Source organism: Pipistrellus kuhlii, unplaced genomic scaffold (assembly GCF_014108245.1).
Source record: "Pipistrellus kuhlii isolate mPipKuh1 unplaced genomic scaffold, mPipKuh1.p scaffold_m20_p_1, whole genome shotgun sequence".
NCBI lineage: Eukaryota > Metazoa > Chordata > Mammalia > Chiroptera > Vespertilionidae > Pipistrellus > Pipistrellus kuhlii.
The window spans coordinates 79,508,346-79,520,650 of record NW_023425404.1 but is presented as its reverse complement, the minus strand read 5'-3'; the positions used below and the strand labels follow the sequence as shown (position 1 = coordinate 79,520,650).

The following is a 12,305-nucleotide window of genomic DNA, read 5'->3' as shown; positions in this document are numbered from 1 at the left end:
GAGTCTGGATCTCACAGTAATGAGAAGCAGTGCTGGAATTCAACGTAGACCTGTCTAGCCTCAAGGCCCAGGTTATCTCCAGGACAAAGAACCCAGAAATAATGCTTGTTGTATTAGCTACCGAAAGAAGGTATCTAATGAAATCATTCTTTTAAATGTATTTTTAACAGAAGCACACTCTCTTTTCCTCAGCTCTGAGAAGGCGGCTTGGTGGTCTGAGGTGATGAAATCAAACCTAACACCAATGCAGTGCTCCCATATCACATCCCGTAGTAACCTAAGGAAAATTATGGCATATAGTGGGCCCTTCTGTTCTACTTCTTTCTCCACCTGGTCAACTCCCAAAGAAAAACAAAATTCATATGATCATTGAGGTCTAGAAATTAACTTTTATTTTAAATCTGTCAAGAAATCTTGGCAGTTATTAATTTTATTAAAATGATTACACATGGCAAAACAAAGCATAGAGGTAATTCTATTTCTCTGTAACATAAATTATGAGTTAGATTTTTAACTGCTGGCTCAGCATTGTTCAAGATTCTTCTATAGAATTTGGGGGACTTTGATTTTTCAGAAAATGTTAAGCAGCAAGAGAAAGAAATGAAAAGTACTTGCAATTGGAGATATTGCCAAGGATGTGCTAATTATTAAATTTTCTTTATATGTTTATAAGCCAGACTCCAAACTTAGGTATGTAAAAGAACACACACATATGAATAGCAATTCTATATTGGCTTGTCATCCATAGTTTATAACATCGAACAAATTTGCTGATTTTTTTTTAAAATGGCAACAATGAGTTATAACCAATTCAAATAAAAACAACCAGCATCCATTTATCTAACTGGAATATGTCAAAACAAAACAATTTATTAAAATATTTAATACCAGAATAACTTATAATAGTATGAAAAAGAGTGAAGTACTTGTCTTTAGTTTTCATTGATATGATTCCATTTTGACAAAATTGTTTTACAAAGATTAAAAAGTTTTTTTATAATGGATTTGTAACTACTTAAGGATATAAACCAAAAGAACGCATACTTCATCTGATCATACAGTCATAACTTACATACTTTGCGTTGTACTTATTTTTACTGAAAACAACAATTTAGAAAACAAAGTAAAATATGTACAAAATATTTTTATATCAAATTATTTTCATACACTAAATAAACCCAACCCCCAAATGCTATGTCACATGAAAAAGTGTCCTACAATTTATGTCAAGATTGATACTGTCCACATATGGACTAGAGCAGCCTTTGGTTTTAAAAGCATTTTGCAAAATAAAATAAAAAATGTCACCACATGGCTGCACTACTGGCTCTCATTCACACTCACAAAAATACTTTCCAGTTAAAAAAATTACAAAATATATTACATACACATAAAAACTTCCCCCATGAAAGAGTGAAATCCTTTATACATCTTTGTTATATTTGGTGTCTTCACTTTTATTCAAGTTTCAAGCTTATTTGAATATTATTGTTTAATTATAAAAGATATTTTTCTGTCTTCATATTGATTATTCTCACTCAATTATAGCCTAATTTAGAAACAAAATATTCTTTCTTTTAATGCAAAATTTCCCTTAATTTTTACTTAAAGGACTACTTGGCAAAATTTAGAGACTGTTTGTTTTATTATCCATATGTTTTAAATTTAAAAATCAATCTTATGTATATCTATATGTGTACACACATATATACATATATACACATATATATGTATATATATACACACAGAGATTCATTTCTTTCATTATCTTGTTCTCATTAAAAATAAACTGCTCATCAGCAATTGTAATTTGAAATGAGCCAAATAAGAGCTGTTTTTTAGCCATTCCTTAAGAAAAACAATTTCCATTATAAACATAGCAAACAAGTTTATGTTTTAAAATTAAACAGTGAGTTTACTTCTACACAGGAAAATTTTGAATTATCTACATAATAAAAATTTTTTAGAAAAACTTCAGCAAAACTTGAGAAAAAGAAAATCCAAATTAACTCTAAAGGGCATGTATTTTCCAGCAGAGCATGGAGAAAGCTTTTATGATCACAATCTACTCACTGCGATTTTTCTTAATTTTACACATTATGTGATCACAGCACCTTTCATTTTGAAAGTTTGTAACGTATCAGATATGCAGGCACGAAACATGCATAAACATCTTACTGTCACTGTGCAAAGAACACCGAACTGTCTTAAGTACTGCAGACATTTTTCTTAAAGGAACATTTCCTTTGGGCAGAATGGATTTCCAAGTTTTCACATGTGAATTATTGAATATATTTTAAGGGCTTTTGGCAATTATGGTTTCAGTCCTGGAATGGTCAGGTCCATCTGGAATGGCACACAGAAACTAATAAGCATCATGGCGTGGTCATTTTGAGGCATAGCTGCTCTGCTGTGCCCACGTTGTAGCTCATTTTCAGGAAGCAAGGCACTTACTGTGATGGCAATGCAGACATTGTATACATAGGTTGAATAACATAAAATAAGTTAATATTTTTGATTAAATTGAGGGTTTTTATAATTTATATGTCTTTTATAGAAGCAACTAAATGAAATATTTAGGATATTTAAAAATAAGACATTTCAAAGGGAGCCATTATCACTCCTGCTCCAGCTCTCAACATGAGGATTTGTGAGAAGACTCTGTGAAGGACAGCCACGGGTCTGCACAGCGCAGACTGTCAGAACTGCTGGACCAGGGGCACCTTGACTGTCTTCACTTCCGCTATATGCGAGGACTTCTGAATGATGCAGCTGGCGGTTCCCTGCAGTCTGTCCTTTCCTTGTGCGAGATTCGTTAAGGCCATAGCAGCATTGATCTCCTTCCAGTATGTGTCATCCTTGCTCAGCCCCTTCCTATTAGCTGCACTGGATTGAAGCAAAACAAAAAGAAGATGATCAAACTCACTGCAGCTGCACAGAAAATGGCAACACTGAAAAGCACGAACAACAAATCAAAACCTATGCTCACCTGTTATTGGATCCATTTTCCAGAGTGTCTGTAAAGAAAAGCAGAAATTCAGTTACTTTTCTTTTCTCTTTTAATCTCAGGAGTTTCATAATGAATTATCAGGAATAAAAGTTCATCAGAAAATATGGTTGATCTCTCATATTGATGTTTCTCTCTCTCTCTCTCTCTCTCTCTCTCTCTCTCTCTCTCTCTCTCTCTCTCTCCCTCCTTCCCTCCCTCCTTCTCCCCACCCCTCACTTCCACTCTCTAAAAATTAGTGGAAAACATACCCTTTTATGAGGATTAACAATAAAAAAAATAAAATAAGGTTGTTTTTTTTTTTAACAAATATAATTTAAATTAAAATGCAAAAAAAAAATCTTTACAAAGAAGCAGGCATATATATGATAAGGACAAGTAATAAAGAATAAAGAGTAGCTTTCACAGACCAAGAGTCTAAGGTTAATTAATTCGAATAAATTGGACCTTTTCACAAGGAGAACAATATTGCAAAGTTCTGGTCCTGGTGCTGGCTCCACTTCGCCCCTAAGCCGCCATGTACCTGTGGCCAGAATTTGGTGCACATCTAGGGTGAAAGTTCCTCAACTATAAAATGGGGGTGTTCCTAGAAGGTCTCCGGGGTCCCGCTGGCTCCACAGTCTATGATTTCAAAGGAATCAAACTTCCATCTTTGAAAAAGCACTGGTAGCTGGTTCCCTCAGGCTAGTCAGCAAAGGGGTAACAGACCCAATGCTGACAGCAACACACGAGTCCCTGGCATATTCCAATCAGCAGGAACCAGTCTCTGAAAGACCTCCTCTTCCTGCTGCTCCCTCACTCAGAACACTAATGTCGACCGATACCACATCAATATAAAGAGAGACAAAGCAGGTTCTTGACCTTGATCTTGATCTTTGGGTCGCTCCTCTGGCTAAACGAATTGGCAGCACAGAAGTGGACAGATAGAGGGAAAGAGAAGCTACCAGCATGGCAGGGAAGTAGGGACAAAGGAGTGGGGTTGGGACTCCCCTCAGCCTATGAGACTCCAAAACTAGACAGTGGTTAAGTTACCACCATCATCAACAGCCACATTATCAAGCAGCTACAGAATGAGGCACTGTGCTGCACACAGGAGACACGGAAAACACCGTGTTTGCTCGGGGCCCTCTTCTGGCTTGAGGACCTTTGGGAAGCTATTTCTTCTTAAACCCCCTCCCCCCCCCCCCCTTTTTTTTTTTTTTTTTTTACCACCCCCAACCCAATACTTCTGAAGGCAATTTATTCCCCCTGCAATGTTTAAGGCTAGATTGGCCATGTGGAAAAACATCAACATGATCATAATATAATCCAACCAGGGCAAAAATTCCCAGTGAAGATGTGGTCAAGAGAATATAATCACAGCCATGTAGTTAAGGCAGCTAAACTTTGATGCTCTTTATGAAGGAAAAATATTAATATATCCTAAGTCAGGCCTCCTGGGGAGATAATTCTGGGTCACTGAGAGCTCTTTGTGTAACCTTTCACCGTGGGAGCTTAAAACAAACAAACAAACAAACAAACAAACAAACAAAAAATCAAACAAAACAAAAGATTTAGTGAATGAATGATAAGGTTGTTAGGAAGAATGAGACAATGCATATCTGACCCAAAATGGAATAAGAACTGTTGTTAGTTCCTTTGGTCTCCTTTCATTTTAGAGATTCTTTGGAGAAATAATTGGATCTGTGAGCCATTGGATGCTCAGCCTCTGAATCTTCTGGCTCCTATTAGGCAGAACTGATTAGTTATGCTTGTGCTGCTTTTGTAGCATAAATTACTCATGCAAATGGAGGAAAAGAATGACTAGTGTTAACTAACTGATAATTCTAGTTCAACATCACTTCCTGTGTGCCAGGCACTATTCTAAGCACTTTGTATCTTAAAGTAGTTAGTACTAGTGTCTCTGTGTGTGGACAGCATGTCCCCGTTATGTCCGTTAAGCCATTCTTTGCTTAGTACTGTTCTCTATAAATCTGTCCTCAGTACTGCCAGAGACAAGGAGCTACCAGAACTCAGAACAAGTCAAGGCCTTTGTGTAAAAGGGAGAAGGCTGGCCAGCACATTGGATATTTTACAGAGCGGGTGGGGAAAGTCAGGCCTTTGCTCAATTTTGCCCACAAATTGCAACAATTCTATTGCCAGAGTGAAGCAATAGGTTGTGGAGATATTTATTCACTGGAAAGACTTGGCAAAAGCAGAATAAGTTCCATGAAGCTTAAATAACATTAGGGAAATAACAAAACATAATTTAGAAAAGACCATGTAATTGATGCTCTGGCTCACACACCAAGCAGTCTCACATACACGAAGGGCCAGAATCAGGATCCCCCCCTGAATGGCCAACCTCAGAGCACGTTTTGCCTAGACAAGACGGACGCCCGTGGCTATCCAATAGGTAATGGGTTACAGAGCCCAGAAATGTCAGAGATGGATGGAGACTGTCTGTGGAAAGGGAGCGTGTAATTCACTGCTAAGGTTCAAGGAGAGCTTCCAGCTGAGACGGAGAGTGAAGCTGTAGGTCCCGCAGTCCCCTGTGTCTGCCTCCTTGAACTTGTGCCTCCGAGAAACAGGTTTACTGCAGCCAACTGTGAGATTATAAAACCCTGCTTACTCTTTGGGTATGTGTGTTTTACAGTTTGGTGCCTATGAAAATACCTTTGAAGTGTAAAAACACAGACTCCACTTCCCACTCGAGTATTCCTAATTAGTTTCACAAATTTCAACAATGTACTCGGCAGTATTCCAAAGACTGAATCCTGTATTTCATTTTTAAGGCAGATGGGCACCAGCAGTGTCCTTAGGTATAGAATCAGGTTTCTTTTCCAGAAACAGAAGAAAAATCTTCATAAAAGTAATGTAGGGCTCATTGGATAGAGTGTCTACCTGTGGACTAAAGGGTCCTGGGTTCGATTCCGGTCAAGGGCATGTACCTTGGTTGCGGGCACATCCCTAGTAGGGGGTGTGCAAGAGGCAGCTGATCGATGTTTCTCTCTCATAGATGTTTCTAACTCTCTATCCCTATCTCTTCCTCTCTGTAAAGAATCAACAAAGTATATTTAAAAATAAATAAATAAAAGGGCATGCTTTCCTGCTACTGTTATTGGGAGCTGCCCGTTGTGCTTAGGATATCATGCATCTGAGAGCCACCCCGTGCAGTGCAGTGCTTCTAGTTCCCAGTGCTATCAGAAGAAAGATAGAAAACAGGGGCTCTTTCACTAAGAATCATTTGTTCTTTCATAGGTAAGCAAAGGACTATAAAGATCTGGGAGTTTGGGGGGAAATTTTTTTTCTGTTTGTTATGCTGAGGTACAATCTGGGGAAGTGCCCCAGGAATTTTAGAGAACTGGTATCATTTGTAGGGAACTCAGAAAATACACATTTCACTACAACATTAAATAATTATATTAAATATAAAGATTTATTTTTCTTATGCTCTTTTCCTTTGAAGTTTAAACTTGCTGGCTCTCATCTTGTTCAAGTATTTTGTGTCTTATTAGTCAATTGTCAGTAAGGAGTGGTGGGTGTTGACCCATCACCGGTGCTCAGGGGCTTATGTCACTTCTGCCCACTGTAGACATGTGGTCTCACCACCTCCCCTCCAGAAGGGCACCCAATAGCTCAGTCTGACAGGAGAGGAAGGATTCTGAATGCTGCTGAAAAGGGGGCACCCATCTGTCTGAGCTAGAGCAGACGTTTTGCTGCTGCTGCTAATTACCATGCGCAGACTTCCGCTGACTGCCCCTACATCCCACTCGGCTGTAGCTCTCCCTCTCCAAAGTCTGGGCTAAAATGCCTTTTTAGATCCTAAGGTTCCAAAAATCAGCTATGCTGTCAATTACCATAAAAGCAACTGGTTGGCAGTAACAACTTATTCAACCAGCCAAAAGAGCATGTTTTAAGACCAAAAAATGAAAAGGAAAGTAAAAAAAAAAAAGAGGTGCGTTGTTAGGAAAATCTTGAACATTATAAAACCCAAACCATGTTGAAACTTAAAATGGGGCCATCCTTGGTTTGGACTTGTGTCTCCTTATAAAGTTAAGTAGAGAATGAATAATACAGAGAATCCACATGTACTGCAACTCAAAATGGGTAAGCACAAACCTCTGTGGGCAGAGTTTTCATTCATTTTGATAAGTGCCAATTTAGAAACACAATAATTCTGATATATATATTCTTAAAATAGGTGTTATAGGCATAAAAAGAGACAAAGATATGACCATTTGTTCCAATTTAATCAATAAGCTCTGAAGTCAGGAAGTTTTTAAATGTTCCACGGAATATTACTCATATCCACTGAAATGTAAATAAATTTAAGTATGATTAAGAATATGTGTATTTTCAAATTATTTTTTTATTTTTTTGTTAATATTCACCCAAGGATATCTTTTCCCCCATGGATTTTTATTTTTATTTTTTAAAAATATATTTTATTGATTTTTTTACTGAGAGGAAGGGAGAGAGATAGAGAGCTGAAAATGTCGATGAGAGAGAAACATGGACCAGCTGCTTCTTGCACCCCCCCCACCCCGATGTGCCCGCAACCAATGTACATGCCCTTAACCGGAATCGAACCTGGGACCTTTCAGTCCGCAGACCGATGCTCTATCACTGAGCTAAACCGGTTTCGGTACCCCCATGGATTTTTAGAGAGAATGGAAGGGAGAAGGAGAGACAGAGACAAACATTGATATGAAGGAGTCACATTGATCTGTTGCCTCCCCATCCATCCTTTTACTGGGGCTGGAGATTGAGCCTGCAACTGAGGTACATGCCCTTGCCCAGAACCAAGCCTGCAATCCTTCAGTCTCAGCGTCGATGCTCTAGTTACCTGACCAAACTGGCCAGGGTGAAAATATGAGTATTCTTTAATTAAACAATTTAAAAATCATAAAATATGTTTTCCTAAAATAAAACAGAACAAGTCAGAGTTCCAGATGTTTGACAACTGTGTTTCCTCGCACTTGGGTCAGTTCAGGGGCCGTGACTGGTGACAGCAGGTGTAGTCAGCCAGAGTTTAGTGTGTTTCTGATCTCAGGGGTCTCAGAGCCCTCAAGACACCAGATTGGTTTCTGGAACAATTACACAATTGGAATAAGTGAGATAAAATACCAGGCACTGATGAGTAGAGCCTGAAGACTCTGAAATACCGATGGCTCCAAATTCATTGAACCTTACACCAAATGGACAGAGCAATTGCAGGTTCCCTGCTGCCCATCTCTAGGGTCTCTCTCTATTTCCATACTCAGTAGATCCAGCCTGGCCTCGCACACACCTACAGATTGGATGCATTGTGACTCTACCTTCCATTCCTTTTAAACATACCATATGTTGCTTTTCTCTAATAAGAAAAGATAGGTTCACTTCAGAAAATCTGGAGGAATGTGTAAGAGAAAAAATAAAGGACATTTTAGGGATAACTGATATTAATATTTAAATATATGGGGTTTCAAGCAAGTTTTATACATTTTTTAAATGGAGCAATTCTGTATATGTTTTATAACTAGCTTTTTTTTACTGAACTATTTTATTAATAAATAAGATAATGATCTACCATTTGGCCTTCCTTGATGTGACAGTGGTTTTTGCCTGTAAAATAAAAACAGCTTGAAAGAATTCAAAGTCCAGCATCATCTAATGTAAATGTGAATATTGAGAGACTCCAATGTTACAAAAAGGGGTTATCTTTAAAACAACAATTACTAATATTGATTGAATACTTATTCTCATGCCAGGCATTCTACAACTGTTATCTCTGGTTAACTGCTTACAATATCCCTATAAAAGAGTATCGTGATCCTTATTTATAAACTAGAGGCTCAGTGCATGAAAATTTGTGCACTTAGGGGTGGAACCCTTAGCCTGGCCTGTGCCCTCTCATACTCCAGGACCCCTCAGGGGATGTCCACCTGACAGCTTAGGCACACTCCCTAGGGGATAGGGCCTAAGCTGGCAGTCAGACATCCCTCTGGCAGCCTGGGAACTGCAGTCAGACACCCTTAGTGCTGCCGAGGACGCAGGAGAGGCTCCTGCCACTGCTGTTGCACTTGCAGCTATCTGCCTGGCTTGTGGCTAGTGGAGCTCCCCCTGTGGGAGCACAATGAACAACAGGGGGCAACTCCTATGTTGAGAGTCTGCCACCTGGTAGTCAGTGCACATCATACTGACGGGTTATTCCTGGTTGTTCCACCTTTAGGGTCAATTTGCATATTATCCTTTTATTATATAGGATGATGCTGTAGTTTAGAGGAGTCCAGAAACTTGCAAAGGACTCAGTTGTAGGCAATAGGAGTTGTGAGACTTGCTCCCAGTCATCAGACTCTGAAGGCCAAGTTTTCACTGCTGCATTCCTTTATCCAAGTGATCTCGGTTGCTAAAGTCACTTTCAAGGACCCTGACAAAGCCCAATGCATTGTTTACACAGAAAGTCTGTGGAATGATAACCTATCAAAAACTTATTAAACACCATTTTTGTTCTTTTTACTAGTATTTTAGACCCTAAAGATACAAAAGTCTTTTTTTCCCCTTATAATTTAACCTTTAATATAAAAATATCTGTCCAAATCACAGAATAGGACTCTAAATAAGCTCTCTTTAGCTCCTTTTCACACTTTAATTAAAGTGACATTTTAACAGATGTGTATAGTCATATTTTTATAGTCATATTTTTCTTAGCAGTGAATTACTTCTAAATAACTTCTAGACAGCTGTTGCTGCAATACTTTTAAAGGACATTTTGTGGTTACCATCTCTTTAAGTAGTTAGAACTTTTGAATGAGTAAAGATAAATCATTATAGGTGATTTTTCCCAAAAAGGGGAAAAAAACAATAATCCATAACACTGACCTACTGATGACTAACGTGCTTCTTCCAGTTCCACTGACCAAAAAAATGAGTTTCACTTGAAATCTTTGCATGATAGAAAGAGGTTGCAACTAAAGCTTAGTGAATGTCAGGGTTACTGCTTTTGGAAGAGTTATTGGAGCCTGAGTTCGGTGAGCCTTGAGATGGGGGATCTTTGCAAGCTTTCTCAATAGTGAGAATTATACAATGAAATCCATCTCATCTTCATGGATGGATCTAGTATTTTTTTTTTCCTTCTGTAACATACTAGCTAAACTATTTATCCTGGGCCCTTAAAGAATGAATGGCTTCCAAAATCATTTCAAAGAAAAATCTTTTCCAAAAATTAAGCCAGTTTTTCCTCCAGCCATGACTTCCCCCCTCTGGCCAAAGATTCTTTTCCTTTCTACTACCTCTCCTGTGGGCTGGCCCCTCCACAGCTAATGATGCCCAGATGTCCAGGGTCTACAGGATGCCCACCTTTAGCTGCCTTTCTGTCATGCAGCATCCCCTCTATCTCCTGTTACAAAATAAAAATAAAACCACACTTTTCTACTTTGAACCAATAGTGAAGAGTCCCCTGCACGAAGAAAGTAAATTGGCATCTGAAAGCTTCCAGGATAGGTCATATTTCCAACAATACCACCAAGAGCAGAACATCTTTATTGTTCCAGGAATACCCAGGTCTGTGGGTAAACTTGTGAGAGTGCTGCTTGGTTCCTTGTCAGTTAGGAAGATATGGTTTTGATTGCTTTCCTCATTATGCAGAGCCTAAGAGCTGGAGGCTGGAGGCTGGTGGCTTCTTATTAAGCCCCAGCTGTACCTTTGTTCAGATAAAATGCACACTGATTCTGACCTCATCCATCTGGGCTGGAGGACTTAAGGTATAGGCAATGGAATTTATAAGTTAAAGAAGCTTTTCAAATAAGTAGCATATCAAACAATTATAATATTTCAACTTTGCTTTTAAGCTTTTACACAAAATATATTAAATACTAGAGCCCAGTGCACAAATTTGCGCACCAGTGAAGTTCCTTAGCCTGGCATGTGCCCTCTCGAAATCCGGGAACCCTTAGGAGATATCAGACTGCCAGTTTTGACCTGGTCCCTGCAGGCCAGGCCAAAGGACCCCACCAGTGCACAAATCTGTGCACCAGGCCTCTAATATTCATGTAAGATCTTTGGTTAACCTCTTCCCACTCTCCCCTCTTCCCTCTTCCCTCTGATATTTACTAGTCTGTTCTATGTTTCCATGCTTGTGTGTTGAGTGTCTGCCCCCTGGTGGTCAATGTGCATCATAGCTACTGGTCAAACAGTCAAACAGTGGAATAGTCACTTAGGCTTTTATATATATATTCTTTTAAAAAAAACTTTATTGTTGTAAGTATTACATATATTCCCATCCCCCTTTAACTTCTAGTCCCTTGCCCCCGCCCTCTCCCTCCTCCCTGCCTTCACCACCCTATTGTCTGTGTCCATGGGTTATGCATATATGCATATAAGTTTTTCAGCTGGTCTCTTCCTACCCACCCACCCTCCTCTGCCTTCCCTCTGAGATTCAACAGCTTGTAAATATTCTTGATGTTAAGTTACTCTCTATAGTCCATCTATAAAGATTGTCCCCCTGTGATCTCAAAGGTTCCACCTTTCTAAAGTCTAACATTTTTAGTCTGAAACTTCACTTTGAAGATTAGAATGAGGTCTATAGGGAGGCAATTACTGGTGAGTGACCAAAAGGAGGTCTGGAAATGTTAAATGTTCTTATTTCTATTATTAGCTCATCATTACAAACTACGAGTGTGGTCTGGTGTGAGGCATGAGGCAGTGTAGTGCAGTGGTTGGAGCCCAGACCAGGTACCAGACAGCAGGAGTGGACCTCTTACTTTACCACACACTGTGTGAAAGCTGGCCTGCTGCTCGACTTTCTCCCCTATAAAATGGGGCTAATAATAGTAGGCCCATAGGCTTGTTATTAAGACCATCTGATTTAATATTTTGTAAAAGACAGTTTGAACCCATATATTTAGTCCTATATAAATCCTGTAAAATAAAAGAAAGCTAGTCTTCTCTCTTACTTTATTTTTTTATATTTAGAATATGGGGTTGATTGCAGTCACCAGAAAATGTTGTAATGACCAGTGCTTTAATATGAAAACCGTTATGTAAAGATGACTCAGATCAATGAGTTAAGTGTGCAGAATTTATCTTCTTCAAAGATAAAAAAAAAAAAAAAAAGCTTTCTGGCACTATTTTGTGCCAAAGCACCACAACATGCCAAGACAAAATGCACTATTAATTTTAAGTATCTAATGGATTTTGTTACTTCATTTTCTCAAGGAGAATATTAGAGACGTTCCTCAAAATGTTTCATCCATTAAATCTCAGTTTTTAGCCAAAGTCTCAGAAAAATGAGTTCTTAACTATGTATGAGTAACTTCTGTGTGCCTGTTGCAAGGGG

The 12,305-nt window shown here is 38.7% G+C and overlaps 1 protein-coding gene across 2 annotated transcripts in view; it reads right to left on the bottom strand.

The window, feature by feature from the left end:
- Positions 1–369: 369 nt before the first annotated feature.
- Positions 370–12,305, bottom strand: part of MKX (mohawk homeobox) — a 71,479-nt gene continuing 59,543 nt past the window's right edge. Inside the window, exons 6-7 of one of the 2 annotated variants that reach the window (XM_036453271.2) lie at positions 2,990–3,017; positions 370–2,886 (exon numbers count right to left, since the gene is read on the bottom strand). In XM_036453271.2, the coding sequence (XP_036309164.1) occupies positions 2,700–2,886; positions 2,990–3,017 (215 nt within the window). In that variant the 3' untranslated portion in view covers positions 370–2,699. The remainder of the gene's footprint in view (positions 2,887–2,989; positions 3,018–12,305) is intronic. The other variant, XM_036453281.2, reaches the window with a different exon arrangement.